This window comes from Vipera berus (genome assembly GCF_964194415.1).
Source record: "Vipera berus genome assembly, chromosome: 3".
Taxonomy (NCBI): domain Eukaryota; kingdom Metazoa; phylum Chordata; class Lepidosauria; order Squamata; family Viperidae; genus Vipera; species Vipera berus.
This window is the reverse complement of record NC_138204.1, coordinates 109,753,152-109,780,414: the sequence shown is the minus strand read 5'-3', so window position 1 is coordinate 109,780,414 and position 27,263 is coordinate 109,753,152. Positions and strand designations below refer to the sequence as shown.

General features: G+C 38.1%; 1 protein-coding gene across 3 annotated transcripts; it reads right to left on the bottom strand.

Annotated features, from left to right (window-relative positions):
• Nucleotides 1-431: 431 nt before the first annotated feature.
• On the bottom strand, nucleotides 432-27,037 carry STX6 (syntaxin 6). 3 transcript variants are annotated; one of them, XR_014026049.1, is made up of 10 exons: nucleotides 26,801-27,037; nucleotides 22,535-22,704; nucleotides 21,879-21,973; nucleotides 19,598-19,660; nucleotides 16,966-17,082; nucleotides 16,354-16,460; nucleotides 14,413-14,507; nucleotides 9,378-13,679; nucleotides 7,548-7,666; nucleotides 432-2,986 (listed from the first exon to the last, which is right to left on the bottom strand). XR_014026049.1 is itself a non-coding variant. In XM_081324744.1 (9 exons), the coding sequence occupies exons 1-9, from the start codon at nucleotides 26,833-26,835 to the stop codon at nucleotides 2,978-2,980; spliced, it is 738 nt and encodes a 245-aa protein (XP_081180870.1). In that variant the 5' UTR covers nucleotides 26,836-27,037; the 3' UTR covers nucleotides 432-2,977. The 3 variants fall into 3 exon arrangements, 2 of the variants coding, with proteins under 2 accessions (XP_081180870.1, XP_081180869.1); XM_081324744.1 differs by lacking the exon at nucleotides 7,548-7,666 and having other exon boundaries at nucleotides 13,633-13,679; XM_081324743.1 differs by lacking the exons at nucleotides 432-2,986; nucleotides 7,548-7,666 and having other exon boundaries at nucleotides 9,263-13,679.
• Between the last annotated feature and the right edge of the window lie 226 nt (nucleotides 27,038-27,263).

Genomic DNA, 27,263 nt, shown 5'->3' with positions numbered 1-27,263 from the left:
GCTAATTTCACAAAGAATGGGTTATTTCCCCCTTGCTTTCCAGCAGCCATCTCCCCCTCAAATTCTCTCTTTTGGGTGCACACATAGAAAGGGTAGGATTGACTGACTCATACGGACACCTAGGGAGAGAAGAAAATGCACACCAACTCAAATGATGCCTTGACTCTTTGTCTGGCATTTAAGATCTGTTGGAGTTTAACAACAGGAATAAGCAGGAATAAGCCAGATTTAACAACAGTTTAAAAGCAGGAATAAGCCAGATTTTGCTGGGAAGACCCTGGATTGGTGCAAATACAGTAATTCTCTCCTTTATCACCTATTCAGGATAGGCTGGTTATCCTGTGGACTTCATGTTGCCTTGTGCCTCATATCTATGGCCCTCCAAAGGGCTCCAAGATCACACTACCAAAATTCAGCAGCAACATGGTCAGATTTTTTTTAAAAGCCTCTTATTTTGCAGAGACCTTTATTAATATATAGGGCTGTACAAGTAATTTGAAAGAGGTGCTTTGCAAAGCACGTATGTATGAGAAGAGAAGCAGTTCTCGGTTTCCGGTTCCTGTTTTCAGCGAAGCAGTTGGAGAATTCTAAACATCGGATCCTCCGGCTGAAATTTCTTTTTGTTGGGGACCCTAAGGGGCCAGAATCCACCCTGAAGGGGTGGAATGAAGGAAGGAAATCCCAGGGACTTAGGAGAGACGGCAGTCTCTCCGAAAAGTCCAGGAGAAGCCTCCCAGAAACCAATGGAAGAAAAGGCTGGCTAACGCCATGTCCAGCCATAGCTGAAGCAACGGAAGCCATAAGCGATTAAACTAAGTGAATAATAAACAGCATGCTTGAATCTGGGTAAGAATACTGATTTTCTCTATCCTACCTACTTTCCTGAAGAAGAAAATCCCCAAAATAAAAGATCTCTGAAGGAAAGGGGGAGGGGGACTTCGCTTCCTCTTTCAGTTGGGTGGTGAAATTTACCCTTTAGAGAAAGAAAACAACTAGAAAGACATGAAAAATGAACAAATACTGACACCTGCTGGTGGATGGATTTTTTTTCTTTTCTTTCCCCCCCCCTTTGAACTATTAAGCTTTTAGAAAATGCACCTGTTTAAACAAAATGGAGATAACACAGCTGAAGCAATGAATACTTTACAAAAGGAAACATGTGATGAGCGACAACAATTTCAAAGGACAATGACTTTAAACCACATAGAAATCCAGAAAAACTTTGAGAGTATGAATCAACTCATTTTCAACTTAATTTCACTCGAAGAAATTTCTCAGGAAAATAGAGATGACTGAACAAAATTCTGAAGATAGAGACTTAAAGAAGGAACCTTATAAAACGCTCATTTCACAAAAGGAAGCATATGATAAGCAGCAAAAATTTCAAAGGACAATGACCTTAAACTACAAGGAAATGCAGAAGAACCTTGAGAGCATGAATCAACTTATTTTCAACTTAATTTCACTTCAAGAACTTTCTCAGGAAAATATAGCAGAGATGATTAAATATAATTTTGAGATAGAGACTTGAAGATGGAATCATATAAAATAAAAAATTATGATTTAATCCAAATGGGAAATATTTCAATACGTTTAAACAACTTTGAAGATAAGGAAAAGAATGAGAAAAAAATCCCTTCAGGGAAACAAATGATGCAGCAAAACATATTAAGAAAGACAACGACCAGAGAAAAAAGATTAAAATGAAACTTCAGGAAAGAGATGGAGCATATCGGAAAGAATACTTCAAAAAGAAACATTTGTTTGAATATGGCTAAGAAATGGGAAAATTTTGAAATGTACTACTCTTAGTGGGAAATTTTTTCTTTTTTTTCTTCCTCTTAATATAATTGGGTTTTTTTCTATTCTAAGCTGAAATGATTTAAACAAAAGCAAATGTTTTAGCTATTTAAATGTGATAAGGAAAATATAAAAATGTGTTTGAATGAGATTTAAAGGATTAGATGATTAGAACTATTGAATGGAATGTTCAAAGTTTAAATAGATTAAATACAATCTTAGCTATGGTTAAAAAGAATGAGAAATTGAGGGAATAAATATATATTAAATTAGGAGAAATACATATTTTCATGTTATTTTTTGTAGTCTAGTATTCGTCTTTTTTTCTCCTCTTTTTTGTTTCTCTTCCTTCTCTCTACTTTTGTTGTTTTGCTTATTAAGAAATATAAAAGCATAAGAGGGTTTATATAGAAAAAACAGAACTAAATCCACTAATGTAAATATAGTTGAATGTTGAAATGATTATTTGTAAGAACATTTAGAATTTGGAGGGAGAAATAAGCTGCTCTTTTTTTGTTTGTTTCTTTTTACTTTTTTACTTATTGATTGGGAAATATAAAAGCATGAGAGGGTTTGTATGGAAAAAACAGAATGAAATCCACCAATGTAAATATAGTTAAGTGTTAAAAAGATTGTCACTTGTAAAAAGATTTAGAATTTGGGGGGAGAAATAAGCTGAAATAAACATGGTGACAGGATTTATGATAAAGCAACTAAAACGATACACAGGATTATTGAAATTATATATTTAACTGTTGTTAAGCAAATAAAATTGTCTTAATCTAATGTTTTGCAAAGAAAGATACGTTGGGGAAAGGGAAAATCAAATGAACTTAACATATGGAATATAGATTATAGAAATTAATTGTTAAGGACTGTCTTATAAATGTTACCCAGACAACCTTCTGTTTTATAATGATTTATGTTATGTTAAAAAATTCTAATAAAATATTTACAAAAAAAAAAGGAGAAGCAGTTCTCCTTGAATCAGTAAAGCAGCCCTGTCGTTTTGAAAGCTTGCTTGGCTATTTTGAAGACAATTCTGGTTATCCACAAGTGCTTTGCTGGCAGTCCCAGACATGTGAACTGGTCTGTTTTATTGCAATGAGAAACACTGTTCTCCTAGCATTTTTGTGAAGTACTTTCTTCAGATGCTTTGCACAGCCTGCTCCTATGTTCAGTGGACCTAGAGATGTGAGGCATAAAAAAATAAGAATAACTGCAAAATGAGTGGTTGAGGTTCTTTTGAGACATGTTTTCCCCCATTAGTTTTGTAACACTGTAATCAGAAGAAAAGTGTCAAATGTCTTATGCCCCAGTATTTCTTCCTCTCCACAAAGACTGCCCTCTACCCCGCCCCCTGCTCTCCCCATAACAATCATTCTAATGTTGCTCTTTTTACAATGGCTTTTGTTTCTGGGTGGGCTTCCTCCTTGAGATTTCTCCACAGGTCCCTGCCACATCATTTGCATTATGGAAACAATTCAGCAGCCCAAGCAATGTTCCGCTCACTTAGCTGATTTGCAAAGCACCCGACTGTCATCTTTCTGTGGGAGATGTGAGCAAAGGGATTTTTGTCTTCTGACCTATGACCCAATCCAGTCGCAAAGCAATAGACTCGTTTTGGTTTCCCCACACATTCTAGAGCCCTTCACTTGTAGTCACACAGGTTTCTTCACAATTGGAATCAGATTGCCACTGCCATCAATCTAGTTTACAGACTGGAATCTGTGGTGGTGTTGCATCAAAGTGGGAACCCAGTTTAATGCTGCTTAGGTTTCTCTGAGATAAGTCAAGGTCACCTGTTGCCCTGCATGTTGCACCCAGATGGGGTTTAATTTTTTGCTACTTAGATAAGTTTAGTAAGTACCTTTTTGTTGTATGTTTGCTTAGAGAGTGGATATGTAAATGAAATTATTTACAATGTTCAGATCCATGGATGATGGTGGTGAACAGGCACAAAGGCCAGATTGGTCCATTTAGGGAAGTGGTTCTTTAACTTTTTGTCATTGCTCTTTTTAGAGGAATACACCTCCTCTAAAAATCCAAACACCAAAGCAACACAAATGAACAATGAAAACAATTACTCATGAATGGTGAGGGTAGAGACTCTTAGCTGAGGAAAAATGACAAATGGGTGGGAAGGCCAAATGAATGCAGACTCTGCTTCCAAAAAGCCTGGGAACTTTGGGTGGTTGACTATGGCTTGATAAGTGCTATTTGTCTATTGAATGTTAAACCTTTCTAGAAGATACAAATACAACCCTTCCTCCCCCCCACCCCGCAATTCAGTTATCCTTTTCTCACCTCCATTCACGTTTACTCCCCATTTTATATTCCCTTCGCAGGGCAGCTGCCCAGTTCCTCTCCATATTTCTGTCATGCATATTACAAAAGTTTGTGCATATCAGATGGAGAAAATGTGCAGATATCAATTGTAATAATGGGGTACTTTATTTTTCAGGAAATCAATTTTAATCGGTAATGCTTTTTAAATGTTGGCCTGGCTTTTGGAATGGGATTTCTGACAAGTATATGGATACACATTACACATTAAAAATTGTGCTATTTAGGGAGCAGCTTCTTTGCCTTCATGTCAGGATGTGTTCACCTATGCTGCAGTTCTCTGTCTTCACCAAAGATAACAAGGCTGTGTTTATATCTCTCACCCAGATTTTCCCACTAGAAATGTTGGCTACAGTTTAACTCTGTGAATGTTTCTTCTGCCATGTTTGAATTCACTGTTAAGAGATTTAGAATGCAAAGTGGACAAATGGAAGGGTCCTCTCAAGTTCTTTTGGGTGAACCTTAAGTACCAATTAAAAGAACAACAGTATTCCCAGTAGTAAAGCAAATTAAAACAAACATATGCAAGCCAACACATAAGTTGCACCATCACAACCTTAATCAGCATACTTAATTAGCTTGCCATATAATGGATAAATACAACAGTATGATCTACAACAGGGCTTTTCAACCAGTGGTACGGGTACCACCTGTGGTACATTGGCACTAGCAGGTGGTACACAACCATCCTAGGAAAGTGGTAGCGGGGGAGGGGAATGAGCTGAACCGGTGGCAGCACCACACAAGCCTGAGCGAGAGATGGCTGGAGCTGCAGGGCTGTCAGGGCTCAGTGGAAGCGCCAGGATCAGCGCCAGGCTCCAGCTAGAGCTCAGCGCTGATCCTGGCACTTCTGCTGAGCCCAGAAGCGCCGATCAGCTGGAATGTTGCAGCATCTCCAGGGTCTTGTGATTTAAATTCAGATGCTTGACAACTGATTCATATATATGACGGTCACAGTGTCCCAGGGTCATGTGAAGTGACCAAAACCTGCTGCAACCATCCAGCAGACGGGGGGGGGGGAATAAAAACCAAACACACCCCACCCCCACTGCCAATCCTCAACAGAAATGCTTACAACAATGAAAACCTCAGACAGGAGGAAGAGCGCTGCTGGACAGGCAGGCAGATGTCTTGCTCGGCTGTGGCTTGGGGGGCACTTTTTTCAGTGCCATTGTAACTTTGAATAGTCACTAAGCGAACTGTTCTAAGTTGAGGACTACCTGTACTTTATCATTTTTTTCCTTTTTTTTTGGTCATCAAGTTTTTGACACCTTGCTAGACAACTGGTGGTACTTGGATGTTGACATATCCTAAAAGTGGTACAATGGGTGAAAAGGTTGAAAAGCCCTGATCTACAATGCTCCCAGCAAAGATATGCAGGGGGAGATCATAATACTGTTACAAAAACATTAATGAATTTGAAGTTCTTTTATGTGCAAGGGAAGAAGGGAAAGATTTTAGTCTCCAAATTTTAACTAACGTCTTCTCCTTTAAAAGGAATTGAAGATAGCTCAGGCTGATGGGTATTGTCTTCCAATATGCCTGTATTCATGATGCAATAGGCTGGTGAAACTCTTCAACTATCTCTTTATGATTCTTGGGGGGGATAAACAACACTGCCAGAAGAGGTCTTGTATCAATTTCCATAGGCTATGATTTTATGGGCATTAAGAAGATTGGGAGCAGATAAGTGTCTTGGTGAATTCTTCCAGTTGAGAAAAAAAACCAGGATCTTGGATGTGAACAACTGGCTACATACAGTAGGTAGTGCAGCTGAGAAGGGTTTGGGTTCCATGATTATAGATGGGGCTATTAGATGACGGACTTTCAACAAGGTTGTATCTCATAGACTGACAAGGATGTTTTCAATAGGCACCACATGGTGCTCATCATTAAGGGTGTTAAAGAGCAGCAAATGGAAGAGGATGGCAGCAGCCCAGAACCTACTATACTGTTAAATCCATGGCCAACAACCACAGGAGAGAAAGGAAAAAGTGCAAGACTGGAGTGGGAGACTTAGAAATTGGCAGGAAACTACAAATGTGAAGCCAGCAGGGAATGATGAAACTTGGTGGGATGCCACGATTGGAAGAGTCTGGGAAAAGACAGCTTATTCAAAAGGAACAGGCTCAGTAAAAAAAAGTGTACTGTGCAACAACTTTTCAATGTACTTTGATTGGTCCAGAACAGTGGCGAGATTGCTGGCAACTTTGCTCCTTTTGAAGTTACTGCATTGATTACCAATCAGCTTCCCCTCCCCCTCAAAAGGACTGACTACAACTTAAAAAGCTTTAAATAGCGTGCCAACTGGCTAGTTCAAGCACTGCCATGCCAAAATTCTCTTTTTTGAGCCTTCAATGATTTAATGGTGTTCATTTTGTACCAACCCATATATAAACGGGTTGGTTATATATGTACGTTTCATTGTTTTACTCTATTGTAATCCACCCAGTCTTTGGACTGAGGTGGGTTGTAAAAATTATAAAAAAGCTTATTGTAAACTATCCAGATAGAAAATATGGATGAAGCTTTTCTGAGCCAGATGATCACATTTTCAAAGAGGCACACAATAAGGATGATAGATTTCTGGTGGACTTGATATCTGCTGGAGATCTGTGTCTATCCTTTTTTGGCCACCTCCTCATTGTCAAAACAAGGAAAGAACAGAGTTGGATGGAGTTGGATGGCATCAAAAATAAATAAATGTATGTCTTTATGCATGTAACCAACAGGGAGGAAAGTGAAAGTTAATGAAACTTTGGAAGAATGTTTCATTGAGTTTCATAAATACAAGGGAAACACTTTGTGTATTGGATTTCAGAAAAGCAGATTTTAATGAAATCAGATGGAAGGTGGGTCAGATTCAATGGCTGGAGATCCTGAAAGAGAAGTGTTCAGGGAAGATGGGAAATCCTGAAAAATAAGCTATGGAAAATGCAATCATGCACAGTTCTTACCAGAAGGAAAAGTGACCAGTGAGGTCACATAAGTTTTCTAACATGCTAAAAGAAAAAAGGGACATGTAACCCAAGGGGGATATAAGGCAATTGCAAAAACAGACAACAAAAACAAACTACAGGGACTATGTCAGAAAAGCTAAAATTGAATCTAAGCTAAGCTTGTAAGAAACGCCACCGACAAAGCAACATTTTCAGATACTCAGAAACAAAAGGGATTAAGGTTATAGGGTTTTTGTAAGGTAAATGGGATGAACTGGAAATGAGTGGTGAAAAAGCAGAAAATCTTAACTTGCTGTTTCTCTCAGGAAACAAAATTCCAACAGGCCATCAGTGTACATGTCTTGTGAAAGAAAAGAGCTTCAATTTTGAATACATGAAAAAAAGAATATTTTACTAATTTAAATTAATTTGGGTTTCCAGGACCAGATGAAGCTGACCCACCTTCCATCTGAGTTCATCAAGAAAGTAGTATAGGAGATCTGAGGACAGCTAACTATCATCTTTGAGAAGTCCAGGAGACCTGCGAGAAATTCCAGTCCCAATCGTAAGTCAAAGACTACCTGTATTAACAGAAACACAGGATTCAAGTCACATCTCTCTTTCTTTTCCTCTTTGACCAGGCCCAATTTGGAATACTAAGTCCAGGTCTGGGCACTGCAGTGTAAAAGAACATGGATAAATTAGAGCAAGTTTAGAGGAAGGCCGTGAAGATAGTGAAGGAGCTAAAACCAAATCCCAAATAATAAAGGAGCTGCAGAAGAGATGCAAAAGCAGTATTAAGAGTTATATAAATGGTTATGATATAGAAGTAGGAGAGTTATTCTCCGAACACTCCAGTAGGGAGGGTAAAACCTAATGTGGTAGGTAGAACAGAGGATTCAGATTAGATAACTAGGAAGAATTTCCTGGCACTGAGTAACCAATCAGGAGAATAGACTGCCCAAGGAAGTGGTATTATGTCATTCACTGGAGGTATTCAGAGCCTGAACAGCCATTTGTTATATTATTTTGTTTGAACTGTCTCATTTATTGGACACATTACATCCTTGCTCTAAGGATGAGGTCAATTTAGATAACTTTGAAGTCCCACTGAACTCTTGATTTTTATGTCAGGTGTACATATATAAAAGAAAGAAGCAATTTCTTTTCCTGACAGCATCTTATATATGTAGTAGTATCTAGCCACACTTGACCCCTCTCCCCCTGCCAAGGAAAAGCTTAATACTTGAATGGAAAGAAATTCTAGGGTTGCACAACAATCTGAATAGTTGCAAAACATCTGGAAGAAGTCAGTCGTAAATGATTATCTCCGTGAAGGAACCAAAGCTCAATCTTGACTTTTACTTTTAGGAGCAGCTTGCAACCCTTACAGGATTGCACAAACTGATATTTCAAACCCTTACCTGCTATGCTACACCAGCTCTTAAGGCAACTTTGCCAGGTGTAGCATTTCTATTTCCCATACGGCAAGCTGAAGGAATCACACTTGTCAACGTCTTGAAAATTTCATAAGAACTTTTCTCTGCTCTATTGACATTTTCTATCCAGCTAGGTGGGGAGACACCTAGAACATGGCAAATGAGAGAAAAGACACCCCCACTTCTATAGCTGCTCCTGGCACCTGGTCACATTTTCTTGAATCCAATTGAATGAGAAGGTAACTCTGCTCTCCTCTGTGGGATCTTCAAAGGCAGTAATGAATAGGCCACCATAATCACCAATTTAAGCCAGAGTAGGAGAGCAGTAAAAATGTTTAAGCAGCTCTCATCTTGCAAGAGAACCTCTCAGTCACAATTCAGCCCAATGGCACTGGGAACATGCTCCTTCTGTTATAATCAAGAATATAACATAAAAGGCCTCACTCAAGAATGAACAGCTGCCGTCTACTACTGCTCTTAGAGTCTTTTGATATATAAAGTAAATGAAACAATAGTGCTGTTCTAAATGAATGATGAGAGAAAGGGGAAGGGGAGGGTGGAAAACTATGGTATAAATAAGCAACTATCCATCCAGTGATTGCTTAATGCATGTTAATACACCAACCATGCCTTAACATTTCGGAGAAATCTGCACGAACATACTTTTATTAAGCTGTTGGGATGTTCCTGCTTGTCCCTATGTTCTATTGCCTGACATAACTCTAAGGACTCACATGTTTTAAGTTACCAACAGTCACCATTTCAGAGTTAGAGGCCACGCGTACGCCTCATTTTTAATGGAAAAAGGCATTTCCCTAGCGGATCCTTCAGCAGGTATGAAGATGTCAGCTACCTTTGCAAATAATCTGGCACATCTCTGCAGCAAAAGGGGCTGAATCATATAATCACTCCTGGAGTAAAAATCCTGCAAAATCTGTCACTAGGGAGTTGATGTGAAAGAGGCCAGCACACTCCAAGCCTGGAATGATGTCATTCTCCCAGTTTAGTAGTGCTTTCTGCAAGTTATATTTAAATGACCCGGCACACAACCTGGACACGAGTATTTGTTTCTAAAGCATGTTGTTGTTTTTTCCTGTAGAATCCATTGTTCAATTCCAAACATAGAACATTGAAACAATCGTTTTCTTCGGAGTGGGTCCATGTAGGCTGTCATATTTTAGACTGGATGATCAGTTTGCATCCTCTGCCTGGAAGCACCTGGAGCCATGAAGCTTTGTCCTCCTGTGGAGGTGGCACGGCGTGAAGATGCTTCTTTTTGTTTCTCAAGGCAGCACTTCTAGTCTCGCGTCTCAAAACAGTCGTTTCATGGAATTTAGTTCAAAACAAAAACCCAGCTTGTTCTGAAGTAGCAGCCGCAGCCAGAATTGTCCAGATACACAAAGATATCCTTTGTTATGGCAGTACTGAAAAGGTAGCCATTCAAAGGAGGACATTCAGAGAGACTTTTGTTAGCTCAATGGTTTCCATCTTTAGAGAAGGGTAAGGGAGTAGGGCAGAAGAGAGATTAAGTACAAGCAAGACTTCAAGTCAAAACCCACATAATTCACACAATGATGGAGTGTCAGCACTCCCCTGAAAATATTAAGAGCTTAAGCGTTACAAAAAACGTGTTGTTTTTTTTAAAAAAAGCATTAAAATATTCTGGTGACACATGCTGCAGAATGTTAAAAAACACAAGTTTTGAACTAGGTTCAATTCTTATACTGACTAAAAGTTGTAACATACAGATAGTCCTCGAGTTATGGCTGGTCATGTAACGACCACTCAGTTACAATGGCCTCGGAAAGGATGTTTTACAACTTGTGAAGCATTTCCAGCCATCATGAAATGTTGCAATGCCTCCCTGCAGTCCCATGACCACATTTAGGGCACATGGCAACCGGTTCACATTTGCCACCAGTTGCAGCATCCTCTAGTCATGTGACCTCAATTTGCAATGGTTTTTTTGCCAGTTTCTGGCATTTTTCCATTGGGGAAAAAGTCAGGTCAGTCAGTAGTGCGTTGACTTCTGGTCGCAATGGCTTACAACCAAAATTCTGGTCCCAATTGTGGCCATAAGCTGAGGACTAGCTTTATACCTTTAAGTAATGGTTAAGAAAGCACTCTTGGATTTTAAACTCAACCCCTACAAAACATTCAAGAGATCATGTTTCAAAGCATTATTTTCCAGACAGATTTACTGCAACACATGGGCAGTTGAGTGTGAAGAATTAAAATTACGTGAGTGAAGGGGAAATTATGGCAAATAAATAAAATCCCAGACTTCCTCTCTTTAGGAAGCCCTCCCAAAAGAGCTTCCTTAAACGAAAAAAAACTCTCTATGGCTGCTAGGGAAGTCTGACAGTAGGGGTGCTCTTTTGATCCTGCAAGAATCCATATGATTCTTAGCTGGCAGTGTTTCACTTGTTGCCCTCACTTAATTTGGATATGGTATATTCTTTCAACATGCTGCAAAAGATTCTGGAGCACACAGAGCACTGAACAGTATCACAGATACTCTTGTGATTTTATTTCCCTATTAACAGAGAAATATGCATAGACGTGTCTCGATTGGCTTTCAAAATATCTCTTTTTTTTCAAGCTATAAATGCTATCCCATTTGGCTAGGATTAAACCAATGTTTTTCAACTTTAGCAATCTCAAAATATATGGACTTCAACTCCCAGAACTCCCCAACCAACTTGAATTCTGAGAACTGAAATCCACATATATTAAAACTGATAATAAAGTTGAGAAACAACTATTTAAACTCTGCTCAGAATACTCCTTTGTTGCTCTTACTGATCATTTTTGGGAGCAGAGAAGATTAGGCAGCTACTCTGAGATTTGCCTCAATCAACTTCTGATTAACTCATTAGAATATGGACATTAACTAGACCTCACAGATACTGAGCTTCTTCACATGCTTCTGAACAGCAGGCCAATAAGAAATTGAAAACTGGGCCTACAACGCTCCCAGTTGTTCAAGAAGACCAACACTCATCACGATTTGAAGAAACCAGGCTTTCATATTGGGGAATTAAATAGGGAGATCAGAAGCCTCTCCCACTCAAATGCTGGAAGAAACATGTTTTCAATCTATGTATCTCCACCCAAAGTCAGTTTAGCAATTGCAGTACTGACATTGTGTTAGAAATGTAATCAGCAAAACTTCATACAAATGCTCCTTCCTAATTAGCCTAACACAACAATAGATCAGAGCAGAAAAACAAGAACCTACAGGCTCTATGTGCTCAGATAAAAATCTTCAGATAATTAAGATATTACAGATGCAATATTTGAATCTCATTGGTGGTAGGGAACTGGGTGCAAATGAAGCTCAGCTTTTGACATCAACCATTGTGCTGGGCCTTGACAACTTTTAGCATGGGGTTTCCTAATGGAAAAGGAGTCCAAATGAGACATATTAATGCTTAAAGGAACTTTGGTGGAAATCCAAAATCTCTTACTCCCAGCAGAATAAGCATTAAGGGAACCACAAAGAGCAGCAGGGCAAGCTTACACACTTTAAAAGTTAGCAAAGAAATACACATTACCTTCCAAAATATTCCCTTTCTTGTTATCATGATGTCTGGACAGGACATCCCAAAATTTCATATCAGATACATTTTAGAAAGAAAGTGATGATCTTGTAGAGTTCAAGTAAACCACCTTATGACAGAATCAAGGGAAATGGAGCTTTCTCTGTTAACAGGCCATAGTGGGGAAATGTCCAAAGGTAAGATCCAGGAGAAACCACGATCCCATCTAATTATTAATCTGCAGTTAATTCCACCAAACTATCAAAATGGTAAAATAATGGCAACATTATTTTATCATAAAAGAACGGGAATACTTCCATATTCTTTTGGAGTGAATTTTGCTACACACTTTTAAGTTCTGAAAACAATAAAGGAGTGGTGCAATTTTGTTTCCTTGTGCGCTTGTGCATCTAGAGGAGTATGTATTCTCCCCAAGATGTAAACACAAGACAGAAGGAAGATGCAGCTTGCCATTTCCCCCCCCCATTCCTGCATTTAAATCTTGACATCTATCCAGCAGCATTTAAATTAGCAGAACTCAAATATAAGCTTCTCTTTTCAGATAATCAAAGCCACAAAAACACAAGATTTTTAGCAACCACAGTATGCCTACTGACTTTTGTCTTCTACACTGCAGTAAAACTGAGATTACAGGTCTGAAAAGTAGAGTCACCACAGCTGTCTGATGTACAACACAAACATGCACACATTTTACTTACGGCCTGTATTAGCCTGCTAGGGCCAGTCGGCCTCCCTGAAGCAAAACTGAATTCCAGCCCAATGCCCAGACTTGCTAGGACTCTATTTGCCATTTCTTCTATTTTCAGGAGTACTGAGACTGACTCTAGTTTCGATTTAGGTCTGCAGCTTTCTCTGTGTAACATTCTATTGTTCTATTTAACATTAGTTAGCATTACAACAGTGGGTACGAACTACGTACCCTTGACATTTCCAAGTGCACAGTTCTGCTCTGGAGGAAAACAAATATTCACAGTATCAGTGGCTTTTCCTCCTTTAAAGATCCATGATCATTTGGCAGGCTCGGCTGTGTAAAAGGCCTGGGAAAGGAATCTTGTAGGGGACGATGGAATAATTTCTGCACGATCTGCTTGTGAGTCGACACCTATATCTATGTTTGTTTAACACTGGCAAGAGTCCTGTTATGACAAGCAGACAAAAGGCCTCTGGTGGGTCTGCGACATGATGGGAATGATCACACGGGGGTTTCTTCCAGTCTAAACCACCTGTCCCACAGCAGAGCATTTGTAGAGTCCAAGGTTACAGCCCAGGGAAACCACTTCCAGGGTAACTAGTATTTGTGTGTGTGAATGCTCCATTTCTTCCTTGAGCGAGATAAGGAGGATCATGAGAAGAAGAACCATGAGGACAGAGTTATGTCACTGATAGCCATCCACAGCAGAACACAGTATCAAACTCTCCTAGGGCGCTTTCTGTAAGAGTTTTCTCTGGCGTACAGGAACAGTGCTAAGATGTCCGCATAAAAGGAGCCCATAAAAGAATCCGAGCCCCAAACTATCACAGCACAAAAAACAGAATAAGCACTACCACAAGGATAACAAGGAGGATGATAATCGCACACCACTGTCTTCGATCTGCCGGTAGAAACAAAATCAAGAGGAAGAGAAATTAGTTGTATACTTTCCAGAGATGCTAGCTCTTTTCACCGAGAACAATGCTAGAGTTAAGTTAGAACTGGGGGGAGGGGGAGACAGCAATAAGAAAAAACATGGTGTGTTAAGAGAGACATTCTGCAAAACAACCCACTTACACATTGGGACACGTCAATCAATACGGTATGCACCACAAACAACTCACTCCTTGATATATCAATCCCCTGAATCAATGGCAGCATATTACTTTTTAGCAGAATTTTTTTATTAATTGCTCTTTGTTTATGACATCATTTTATATGGCCACCCATCTCATAGATCCACTGGGCAGCTGTCAACACATCAAAAACAATAAAAGCATTATCAATAAAACCTAAAAACGTATAATGGACATCAAGAAAAAAAATCTAAAGCCAGTAGGCAAGGCTTGGACCGCCTAAACCTATGACTCTTGTGGTGTGAAGCACATACGTCTTCCATGCTTTGCAAAAGTGTCAGGTGCCAAATTAATCTCTCTTTTATTATTTTAATTTTCTACCTTCTGACTTGAAGATTGCACTTTTATTTTCTCAAACAGTACAGACTTTGCAGGTCTGAAACAATGGTTTGAGACATCCTATTGATGTAGAGGCTGCAGCTGCTGAAAACGGTCTTGCCTTGCATGATGGAAAAATTGACATTTTATTCATTTTTTGTTAGATTTCAGGCTACTTACCACTAGTCATATGGGATGCTTTTGCAAGTTTCTTCATAACATTATCTAGTCGAGTCTGGGTGCTGTCCACCTCATGAGAGAAATCATCCAACATGCTGCAAGCATAGGAACAGTGCATTGATTATGTTCTGGACGAATGTTGTTTCTTCACTAGCATTTTATAGCATCGCCTAACACTGCTCCTGTGTTCCTTACTGATATAACGGCATAAACGTGAACTGAATATTAGAAGCCTGAGATCCCTATGATGCAATGGCCTATGCGTTGAAATCTGACATAAGAAAAGTTAGGCAAGGTGTTACAAAAAGTTGTTACCTAATAGAGAAGTAGATATAATTTGGAAGAGTCTTGGAGTCTACTTCCTCATGAGACTCGATTGTAGCTATCATTTCTCTTTTCTCTCTTTCAGTCATTACCTTCCCCACAATTTTCCCTTCTTCATTTATTTTATTTATTTATTTTAATTCCATTTATATCCCGCCCTTCTCCGAAGACTCAGGGCGGCTTTACAAACTTTTGTCTCTCTCTCACACAAAGTTCATATGATCTTTCACTTATATATAATTTTTCTCATACTACAGCCTTCCAAATCAATTATTACAAAACATTCCAACTATAAGTTACGTAAGACATACGTAATTATCTCCTAACAGTATTAGTAATGGTAAGGATACGAAACCCTTTCCCATTTCAGCCATCTGTCTGTTCATTAGTGTTCTAATCCTATCTTGTCTATTGGAGTAATCAGCAGGTATGTTCAAAAATATTTTGTCTTCCTGATGAATAGAAGAGCAACAAGGGTAGGGATAATTTCAAATGAGAAATAATTTCTTAGTTCATACTGGCATCTTCCTATCCTATAACTATTTTTATTTTCTAAAAATTCTTTATATACTTAATGTCTAATTTGGAAAATAACTGACATTACAAAAATACAAACTGAGGAGTAGTATACATGTTTGTTTTCAAACATTATTTTTTCAGATGTAATAGAAAAGCAGCAATCTTGTTTTTTTAAGCTTAAAGTTAACTGGACAGGATTGGGAGAACGGCAATAATGAATTACTGAAACTCTTTAAGAAGCAAGCAAACTGATTGCTTGAGTGTATTTGTGAGAAGCAATTATCTACAGAAATAAAAAATATTATCATTCTAAATGGCAGATTCATTTAGTAAATTTCCCCTTTGTCTGCATTGGTACTTTTTATCAATGTCTACCACCCTGAAGGAATATTTCTTTGAGTTCCATTTGTTCATTCCAAAATGTGTTTTAAGGATGAACGACTTTGCTTTTATTTATTTATTTTGGTTTGTATAGATAAGGACTCATGCTGCTAATTCCATTTCATAAACACACAAAATAGATCAGTGGAACAACCTGCATCCAGAAGTGGTGAATGCTCCAACACTGGAAGTTTTTAAGAAGACACTGGACAACTATTTGTCTGAAATGGTATAGGGTTTCATGCCTGAGCAGAGGGTTGGACTAGAAGACCTCCAAGGTCCCTTCCAACTCTATTATTACTGATCATCACACAGTCAGCCAGATGTTCAGACTGGATTTGGCATTTATGTCTACCAATCGAGTGCTTACCAAGGACCTGGGATAGGCAGATGTGGATGTTTGATGGTATTACAGATATCGTCACAGGATGGAAGCAGTTCCTAGTAAGGCTGCCTTTTGCAATTGACTAATGGCGAATTTGTCAATGTCAGTGGTGTTCAAGTGGTGCTCCAGTTGTTTTGGGATTGCACCCAAGGCATATTAATAATAATAATAATAATAATAATAATAATAATAATAATAATAATAATAATAATAATAATAATAATATAATATTGTTCAAGAAGTCAATACAGTAGTGGGATTTAGCTGCAAAGAAGGCTGCTAATAATAAATTTATATTATGCAAGCAGGGGTTCAATTTGCTTAATACTCACACAGCTTGTTCATCCAACTCCCCTCCAATGCGTTGGGACATATTCTTTAGTACTCCAATACTTCCAGAGACCAGCTCCAACTGTTCATCCTGTTGATCAATGATTAACTGGAAGACAGAACATGGAGGTGGGTAAGGGGACAGGAAGAGAAGAAAGAGTTATGTAGTTCAAATTATGCATTGAAAAGATAATTGGCTTCTGACTGCAAAATGCTCTATCTTCTTGAGCATCCAGAGACTACCTTGAAGAAAAAGTTCATCTTGCCATAAAAAATGACTGAAAAGTTATCCTTCCCCACTCTGGACATTTTTTCCTAAAGAAAAAAATCCCACCTTACAGGCCTGACCAGATCTGAAAATGAAAATATACAACTGGCCACTCCCAGACACTCTTTGGGAAAGAAATGCTCATATCACCTTGAAGGCATGATGCTCACTGTCACCTCCTGACTCCCCCAATCTGAAATACAAATGTGAATGTATCCTGAGGTTGCATATGAATCTCACCTATTATCTTAAGAGTCTGTGAGATTCCTGGGTGAAAGCCTCATCTAGATCCCACTCTGTAAGTGGCTAGTTGGAATCTTTGCACAGACAGACAGATCCAAACTACCTGCTGCTGTGCTTGCTGATCTTCAATGAAGTGTGAATTTGCGGACTGCAGTTCTCGTTCCAAGCGGCTGTATTTATCCGCCCCGGAACTCCAACTTCTACTTTCTCCCAGAAGCACCTGCATAAGAATTGGAAATACAAGGTCAGTTACTGCATGTTATTGAAACTGAACCCTTGCAAGACATAGATGCTGTTTGTCCAAAAACACATGGATCTCTGTCATCTCCAGATTAGATTCTAGATGGGCTGGCACTCGTTTGAAGCAGCAGATGTTATATTTGAGGGTTCTCCAGGATTCATAGCTACTGCTGGATTCGCAGGAAGAGACTAAGGCGAGGGGATCTTTGCTCAGCTTTGACTGGTGCTCTGGTTGCAGTCCAACCTTGAGTGAGATGTCTTGGTGCCAGTAACTCATGCTCTCACCACCTCTGGGTTAGACTAGTGCAACATGCTTTAATGGGGATGCTTCCAAATATTATTTGTAAACTGCAACTGGTGCAAAAGGTGGTGGCCCACATACTGACATGTGAGAGTAATACCTACTACAGGTGTACTGACTTTCAGTTGACTTCTTGGTTCAATTCAAAGTGCTTCTTTTAATAACATGAAGCATAACATAAAACATAGATGCCTCTCTGCTATCTACCGGAGTCTCTCTTTCAAGGAATACCATCCGCACATCCCAAGAAGGGATTTTTAACATTCTCCCCATCTAAGAAGTTGGGCGGGGAGGAGGGAGAGAATGGAGAAACAGAAGCAATGTTTCTCTGTGCAGCCCCTTTGCTTTTGAATAACGTTTTCCGGATAAGATTTATTAGGCGCTCACTAGCTTTCTTTTAGAAAGCCATTACAATAGTATTGTTTAACAGAAATTTTGGCTCAGGGCTATCACCATCGGATATCAGTGAGGAGTGCTCTTTTCTTGTTTACCGACGCTTTTTAGTCAACAACAACAACAACTTTATTGATTAGCCCTTGGGCCATATCAAAGTGCAAATTTCCAGCAACAAACCGTCACCAAAAATTGATAAAAGCAATCCAAAATGGAATTTGATAAAATACAATTTAAAATGGAATTTGATAAAATACAATTTAAAATGGAATTTGATAAAATACAATTTAAAATGGAATTTGATAAAATACAATTTAAAATGGAATTTGATAAAATACAATTTAAAATGGAATTAAAATAAAATACAATTTAAGATTAAATTGTAATAAAATACAATCTAAAATGAAATTGTAATAATGTACAATAATTTAAGATATAGATAAAATATGATAACATATTTCTGAGTCGCCCTTGCAATCTACCCCAATCAGTCCCACATATGCAGATCTTAACCGGATCATTTTGTTTAAATACTGTGCTACGTTAAATGTTATTTGCACGTTCTGACCGGACATAAGGTAAGTTATTTTGATATGGGGATCCCAACGGGTCATTCGTTTGGTATATAGACCAAGATACCTGTCTCTCACCCTCTTATACAGACAACAGTCAAATAAGATGTGAGCCAGGTCCTCTACCTCTGCCGCTCCGCAAATGCAGAGACTTTTTAGTCATTATCAATTCTGGGGGGGGGGGTTGTTTGACTGCTGTATTCCATTCAGTCTCTACTAAGGGGGATGGACTATTAACACTGTTAACAAAATAACCCACTCTGTTATTTTAAACTGTTTATTAGCTATTTTGATCGTATTTTTTTATTTAAAACCTCCAGAATGTATACTTGAATATGGGGCATGCAAGAATGGTAAAGCAAATGGACAAATACAACATATAAATCTTATGACTCAGACTGATTTCATCACATTTCCAAAATCAGAGGTTTAAAGACTCAGTAAGATTCTATTTTCAATGCTGCTGGTATAGCTCAGTTTTCAAGCAGGTTGTGAAGAAGCAATCTCCTTCTTCCTCTATAAAAGGAACAGTGGCAACAGAAAAAAATCAAACCAATTTGAAACTAAGTTGTTAAAGAGAAGATGAACTATAGTAATGACAAATGACCAAGAAGAAAGCTCTGCTTGTTTTAATCTACGTTTACATCTTAACTTTGCTGTTTCAGAGCTATGTCAGACCCAGAACAGTATGAACGTGCAAGATTTTGACTATTAATTTTTAGAAAAGCTTGTGTCTGCACAGTTTAACATGTACAGGCAATACTTAAGAATAATATTCTGTTTATATAGTTTTAAAGGGCACACAAATAGATGTCTGTTCACTTGAAATCCAATCAGTCTTGAGCTCTTAGTATGTCCAGGAGAGGCTCAGGGAACTGATTGGCTTACCAGCATCTGTTCTCCACAGCAAGACAAAGGTACTGCTGCTCCACACAAACTCATCTTCCACCAAAGCTATGTCTATATTTGGAAATTCATGGTTTCTGTCTTCAGCAGCCCCAACATTCACTCCTTGATGGATTATCAATGTAAGCATAACAATAATTCCCTCCCATCTATTAATCTAGGGGGAAAGCATGAACCAAGTCCAGTATGCTTTCTGAACTAAGGGAACCTTCCCTTTTCATTGGGTAGCTAATGTTACAACTAAACACCTAATATCAACACTCCAGTCACAAGTAACAAAGTTGGCATCCAAGTTGCAAGGTAATCCAGTTAACAGTACTTACCTGCCTGTTTTTCTTTTCAGCCAGCGCTTGAACAGAAGTATTTGACATTTGATCCTTCATATCCTATTTTTTAAAAAATAAATATAAGTTAGCATAATTGACTGATACCGTAGTTCAATTGCCGTAAAATAATTTATGTGACAAATAAAACCCAACTACATTGTCTTTTTCTTGCTTTGTTTTCTTTGGGAATGTTCCAATAACAAAAAACCTTGTAAGTATTAATTCAGGGTCAATAAGCAGATATTCATTTGCACATTTATTTCAGGAATCAGACTACATATAATCCACTGGAAAAGGAAATGCCGATGCAATACCAGCATTTTGCCAAGAAAACCAAATGGATATTCACAAACAGGACAATGTCAACATGATATTGGAAGATGGGCCCTTCAGCTAGGAAACTATTTCACAAGGGCTGCGGAACAGTGGAGGACAAGTACAAGCAGCCCCAGTGTTTATGATGTGGCTGGATTAAAGCTGAAAGAATGCCAAACTGCTGATATGGCAAGAGGGGAAAAAAGTTTGATGCTGCAAAGATATGCATATCACTGGTTTATGGAATGTTGCCAAGTTTATAGTCAAACTAAACTTGATATTGCAGAGCAAAGTCAGGATTGAATACTGACAGTGTAGGAATTGGCAACTTGGAATGCAGTGCACATCAGTGTCAAATTCTTGGTGAACAAGAAAAACATAGAACAGAAGGAGTAGTCAATTTAGCTATCGTTATTAGAAAAAGATATGAAACATAGTACCCAAACACAACTTCCCAAGTGACAGAATAATCTCAATTTGAATCCAAGGCAAGCTAATCAGTGTTATAATTCTAAATTTATGTTTCAGCTACAGATGCAAACAAAATATAAGTGGAACAGTTCTACATGTCTGGTAACATCTTGATAAAAAAAGCACCAAAAAGACTCATCATATTAGCTACAGGAGACTAAAATGCTGAAGTTGGAAATGAAATAACATATGAAATAATGGGGGAATTTGGCCTTGGTGCACAAAACAAAGCCGGAAACAGAATAAAAACAAAAGATAAAATTCATAGAAAAGAGGTAATTCAAATGTACAGAAAAATTCCACAAAAAGCATCTCAAAATTGATATGTCTAAAGGTTTGATCATGGAACTAGAGCCAAACATTCTGGTCAGTGAAGTTAAATGAACCCTAAAAATTATTTCTAATGCTAAAGCTTTAGAAATCAATGAAATATTCTGTTCAACATCTTACAACATGATAAAGATACAGATAAAATATTACATACAATAAGTACACGTAGTCCTTGACTTATAACTGGTCGCTTAGTGACTGATCAAAGTTATGACAGAGTCCCCAAAGAGCTCTTATGACCCAGTTCCAATAGCTGCCAACATCAAGTCATTGCATTTGGGGCACATGGCAACTGGCCTGCGCTTATGACCATTTACAGTATCATACAACAGTTGTTTACAACATTCAGTATCTGTTACTAAAACACAACTTAGCCAGGAAAACAAGGAACCAAGGGAAAGGAACTCAACCCTCCCCCACCTGACTCTCTTTAATTCAAGGGGAAGAAAGGGGAAACACTCTCAGGCTTTTAAGATTCCGTTATTCTGGCCTACAACAATAAAGTAAAATGCTAGCATTTCTCGTGATCTCTCAATCCTGACATGGCTTCTTGAAGATCTCATAGCCAGATTTAAAAAAAAAAGGTTGACAAAAAGCAAGCTGGCTAGTTATTATCACTGATACCTTCTGTTTACAAGAACTCAAAGGAGCAATCACTATTAAAGACAATCTTGGAGAAATAATGTTCACTGTGACATAATTAGAAATGACTGACAAATGAGCAAACCACCACAAACATGGAAACCCAGAAATAAAATACTTTTAAAAAAATACTTAAAGCAGGCATCTTGAGAACTACTGTAATGGCACAATCTAGAGACCCAATGTTCCCTATCTGATATAAAGGCATTTTGCTTTTTGTATTTACATGATTTCTGCCCTATAGTGTTGAGGGAAGTGATGGATTGTCATTGTAGAAAATGACAAAAATCCTGTTTCATTAAAACAGAGATAAATATTGTAAGCTATTTTCATGACCTGCCCTCAGAAACACTACATTGCACAACCACAATTCTGTTTTTGTTCATGAAGAAGCAATTTTGTGAGATATCTTCATTTTCCGTTTAATTTCATGTGAATCAAACTGTTTATGCTGTAACAAATAGGTAGAATTTTTTTGCGCTATATTATAGTGTTGCCTCAAGAAACTCAAGTGTCTTACCCTGACCACTTGCCGAGTGCTTGTGATGAACGCTTTTCTCACACCTAGTTCTGTGGCATCAAGGTTGAATTTCCGAGGATTTGCTTCAACAATGCGTTGAGAATAATCAGTTAAGGGATTACATTTCAAATGCATTTTTACTTATATATTTTCATGAAACCTTTAAAAATTAAAAGTGTTAGTACACAAGGAAAAACTATTCTATCAGCATTTTTAAAACTGCTATGCTCTTATGACTTGCTTTGTTTTCTGTTTTGTGAGATCCTGGGCTAAAACCATTATTAACAATGCTACAGAATTCAATTTTGACGTCTTTTGCTGACTAAGTGCTTCTTAGAGTTACACTATTAAAAGTATTTTCCTCTAATAATGTTCCATTTGTGACTACAGTGTAAAAGGAAAGCAACACACACACACACACACACACAGCTTTATACTTTGTAAATGTACAAAGGTATCAATTTATAGAGTGCATGTCTTATACTTTTATAAAGGACAGAAGTTATATATTTCTGGGTTCAACAACTGCTCCAAAATAAGTTAGTTGAGAACTAGTAATTATTTTGTTGAATAATTTTATGGAAAAACCATTTGGTTGCTTGAGTAGATACTATGTGAGTTTATTTAACTATTCACACCAAGAACAAAAAGGATATTAATTGTTTCATCTAAATCTTCAAGATCCCACTCAATACTCCTTAAGTTGTTCCTTAGCTCATTTGTGGTCCAGTCAATTTCTTCTCTTGTAGCTGTTGACGGATCTTGTAGGAGTTCTGTCCATCTCTGGAACAACCCCTGAGCAGTATTCACTGCCTTCTGAACTTCCCTGGAAGTGAAAGGAGGAAAATCTTCATGAGTGATGAAGGTATCATCATAAAAACTTTAAGTATCATAACATGAGACTATATGTCTCCAGTAAAACTTCACTTTATAGACTAGTGAATCAATAAAAAAACCCCGATCCTTCAGTCTGAACGTGAAATGCATGCATACAGCCATTTTTCATATACATAATAATGTACACGGGACTTACAGTAGCTCATCTATATAATGGCACATTTCTAAGTTTAATTTGTATATATTTTCCCTATGTATGAAGGGTGAAATTATATCATAACTAAGAATCAGACAGAACTGATATTTTACTCTTCTATCTCTCTACTACACAAAGTATAGTGCTGAGTAGGTATGAATTATCCCCATGATCTTTTTGGTGGAGGGAAATGATTTGAAGAATTTATCATTCCCCTTTTTAAACTCCTATAATGCTACTGAAGTTTCTAAAGTGGCTTTAAAAACATATCAGCCGTAATTTAAATATCTCTTGCAAGGAAAGGATGGGGTGGAGGGACTAGGAATGCACTGATATCAGATAGACTAGGCTATGGCAGTCCAAGGAACACACTGAATATTTCTGATTGCAGATAACATGTTGCTGATCATACTGGTCTCTGAAAGTAATAAAGATTGATATGACATGTTAGTAATTCAATATAAGGGCCAATTTTAGACAAATTTGTGTCAGAAAACTCAAATGGTGCACAGTGTTTTATGCAGTTGAATCAGATTGTACACTATTAACTTTCCATAACACAGCAGCTGAAGCACCAAATTTGGATTTAGGAGGACAAAGATTCCATTTCCTCACTTCTCCAGAAAGGGCAAAGAAAGGGAAAGGGTCACTTCAAAGGACATTCTAGCTGTACCCATTCATGTCCTTTTTTATTTACAAACATCTTTATTAAGTTTAAAAAACAAACATTAAAATACAAAATAACAATTTTTTTTAAAAAGGGAGGAGAGTAACAGTACAGGTTAAAAAGTGACAAAAAAATCATATATATAACAAAAGTGACCTCCAACATACTTCAGTACACAGATAATACAATTCAACAACTGTAATTTAAACGTAATCAATATTTAAACTGTCTTAAATATTAATAAAAACCATAAAAGATCAATATTCATATTATATCCTCTTAATTTTAATATAATAACCATATTTTTTAAAAACACAATATTCATGTAATCAAATCAGATCTAATCCTCAAACCCCAAAGTCCAAAGATGATTTTTCTCTTCACGTTGTATGAAATCTAATAGTGGTCTCCCAGTAACAAGCAACTTTGTCAGGTTATTGCCTTTAAGGAAAGCAGTCAAATTTGTCATCTCATCTAGCTCCAGCATTTAATGATATCTATTAATAAATGTTCACTTATTGAAAACTGTTCAACTGAGCCTATCTTACAAGTTTTGAAGTATTTCACAACTGATAAAACTTTCAAAAAACATACAGCCGTATTCCGCAACTGTTTCATTTTCATTCATCTAAGTGATGGCTTATCTAAAGAAGTAAAACTTTAATGGTGAAAATTCCCAGTACTCATTTTATTGTATAAGATTTTGTTGAACTTTTTTGTATAAGATTTCACTGAACAACTTTAAAAGGTTAAATGTGTCTTATACTTTTTCAGTCATCAGTAGTGTGTTGGAAGGGTCTCATGGAAGTCCTTTCTTAAGAAACAATGACATAATGTACAGGAATGCCAAGAAAGAACTTGGTCAGATCAATTCAATCCTATGGAAGTAATTCTGAGAACACATAAAAGCAAATACTCTCATCAGTTTCAATTAACTTGGTTGCAAGGGGAAAAAGCAACAGTAAAGGATGTCTTTTTTCCCACATCAACAAAGTACAGTACAGACTTTTCTCATTCCCCCCTCCCCTTTATGTCTTTGACTAGAGACCTTGGTAACAAATTAGAAAAAAGGCTTCTTCTGTTTATAACACAGAGCCTTTAGTTCCAAAAGGACTCATTCAAAATTAGGAAAACATTCACAGAATGCCACTTACACAGTAGCTTATGGCTGTTATGCACATACTGTAATGAATTCAGCATGTGAAATAAGGAAACAAAGTACAGTACCTTTTAGTAACAATGATAGTGCATTTAGTATGGGGCAATAATAGCATTCCACAACCAATTATAACTTGTGCAAAAGACAACTGAACATGCAACAAATAACTAATTAGTATATTTTACTGCACCATACAAATTTTCACCTGGAAAATTATATTGAAAATTAATATATCATTTCAAAATATGGAAAGAGAAAATAGCATTTGCTAAATTAAATTTGAAGAGGCAATAAAAACATGTTAACTGTACATTTACATTATAACATTAATTTCAAAGAATTTGCTGTATGTCAGCCTATATGTGAAGCACATCCTCTAGTCTATTTCAGCACAAAAGCTGCTTCAGTTCATAAGAGGACAGATTGCGATGCTTAGAAGACACATGATGATCATGCTACCAAATGTTATTGTTACTTCTCTTAATATATTCTTGCACATAAGTTTTTTATTAGCTTTTCCTCAACCTAATGTCTTTCAGAAGTGTTAGATTATAACGTTTATTATTCCCAACCAACACACTGATGTTGGCTGGGGATGGTGAGGGTTGCTGTCCAACACATCTGGACAGGATCAGGTTAAGAAAGCTTAATACAGTTATGGAAAATAAAAAAAATTGAAAGGTTGATTAAAACTGAACAATATGCAATCTTCTTTCCTATCCGCATATGTTCACATATTGTACTCTATTAAATGCATTCTGAATGTACCTATCTTTCTTTCTTTCAGAAGCTTGTATGAATACTTCAGCTATAACAGCATTTTAAGGCATATTTAAAGATATGCTTTAAAGTTTTATACTTATGTGTATGCCATTGAAAGTGACCAGGATATAAAAGTATCTTGCTGTGCAAATGGAAAACTCATAAACCTGGCCTAAAGACAATATTGTAGCACAATGATCAGTAACCTTCTGCTGACATGAAGCCAAACAATGTTGTTGGATGAGAACAAGACTCATACTGGAATGATACAGAGGCAGGAGCATGATTTTCTTCCTGGGAGATTTGGGAAGAGGTGCAGCGTTTGTTTTTAATTCTCTTAAATCATTTTGGGAGTTGAATTATATTTGTACGCATTACACATCAAAAGGTCAGGAAATCATTCTTTGATTTTTGGCAACCTTATAAGGAGAAGGCCGAGTGGTATAAAACAGGGAGTAAGAGGACATACGAAGCCCTGGTACCACCCTATTCCACAGTGTGGCATTCTGAAATATTGTCTCCAGATACAGCACTGTCATTTAACTATCTCTAGTAGATATTTACTGAAACTTTCTTGCATACATCCAACCACTTTAGGAAAATAAACTGCTACATCAAACTGAATAATTTGGTATGTCCTGGATCATCTATTACCCAGTTTAACTGAGAGAACTCACCCATTCCCCCCCATTCCTCTTCATTGTTTAAATCTTGCATTAAGGTAGTCAACAGTTCTTGTACACATCTCCATGCTTCATAACACATACTAATAGATCAAGGAAAACAGAGTCAACCTACCACCCTCCTTAGGATTTTAGCTACCATTGCTGCAGACAAGTTCGTGCCTGTAACGTTTATCAAGGTGTTTGCCAGATAGCATGGAAAGTTGGCTTCGACAGACCCAAGGTTTGCTTCTACAGTATTAGGGAGCCGATCCACCGAAAAGGAAGTGACCCCTTACAACTGCATGGACCATTTTTACAACACTCCCCCTACCTCTTCAACTAGCCAGACACACTGTACACTGTAACATGGAAGAGAAAAAAAAACCCAGCACAGCAGGAAGATTATCCTGCAGGGAGGGGAACAGGAAAACCCTCCGAGAAATAAAGACAATGGCTTCACGTCCAAAGGGGTGCAAAGTAAAACTGGCCCAATTTCAAAGAAGAGGACCGATCTTCCTTCGACTAAGACGCAGGGGAGAGGCAAGCTGGAGTAGGCCGGGACTACCACCCACACCCTGGCAAAGCCTCCTCTTCCTCCACCACCGCACCGCCCTCTCCTCCTTGCTGTCCACCCACCCTTTCACCACAAAGAAGGGGTCCTCCATGGACATGACGCCTGGCGCCCGTCGCCGAGCAGGCTTGGCTCGAAGTTGTCCCCCACGCCGTGCCGAGAGCTTCCAAGGCTTGCAACCACCACCACCCCGCTCGCCTCTTCCTACGGGCTGGAGCGGCGGCGGCGACAACGGCAGCAGTAGCGGCAGCAGCAGCTATGCCTCTCTTTGCCCACCCGCTCGCTCTTCTCTCCACTCTCAACGGATTCCAGCGCCCTTGGCCCTTTCAGGAGCCCCTTTCACGTGAGCAGGGAAAGCGACACTCCCTATTGGAGCAGAAGAACGTCCACCTCGCCCCACGTGACGAGGTAACACGGGAGGCCCCGCCTTCCCGTCTGAGCGTGTGGCCGAATGAAATGCGCCGGGGAAAGGAGGGGTTTGTAAATAATCGGGGTGGTGGGGGGGAGGTATTTGTTTTAATCTCGGTT

Excerpts from the sequence above, each read along its gene's own strand:
- STX6 (XM_081324743.1), bottom strand. The coding sequence starts at position 26,835 with ATGTCCATGGAGGACCCCTTCTTTGTGGTGAAAGG. Across the intron at positions 17,083-19,597 it reads CTGAAAAGAAAAACAGGCAG|GTGCTTCTGGGAGAAAGTAG; the intron begins GTAAGTACTGTT and ends ATTCTTATGCAG. Across the intron at positions 14,508-16,353 it reads GAGTTGGATGAACAAGCTGT|CATGTTGGATGATTTCTCTC; the intron begins GTGAGTATTAAG and ends CTATGCTTGCAG.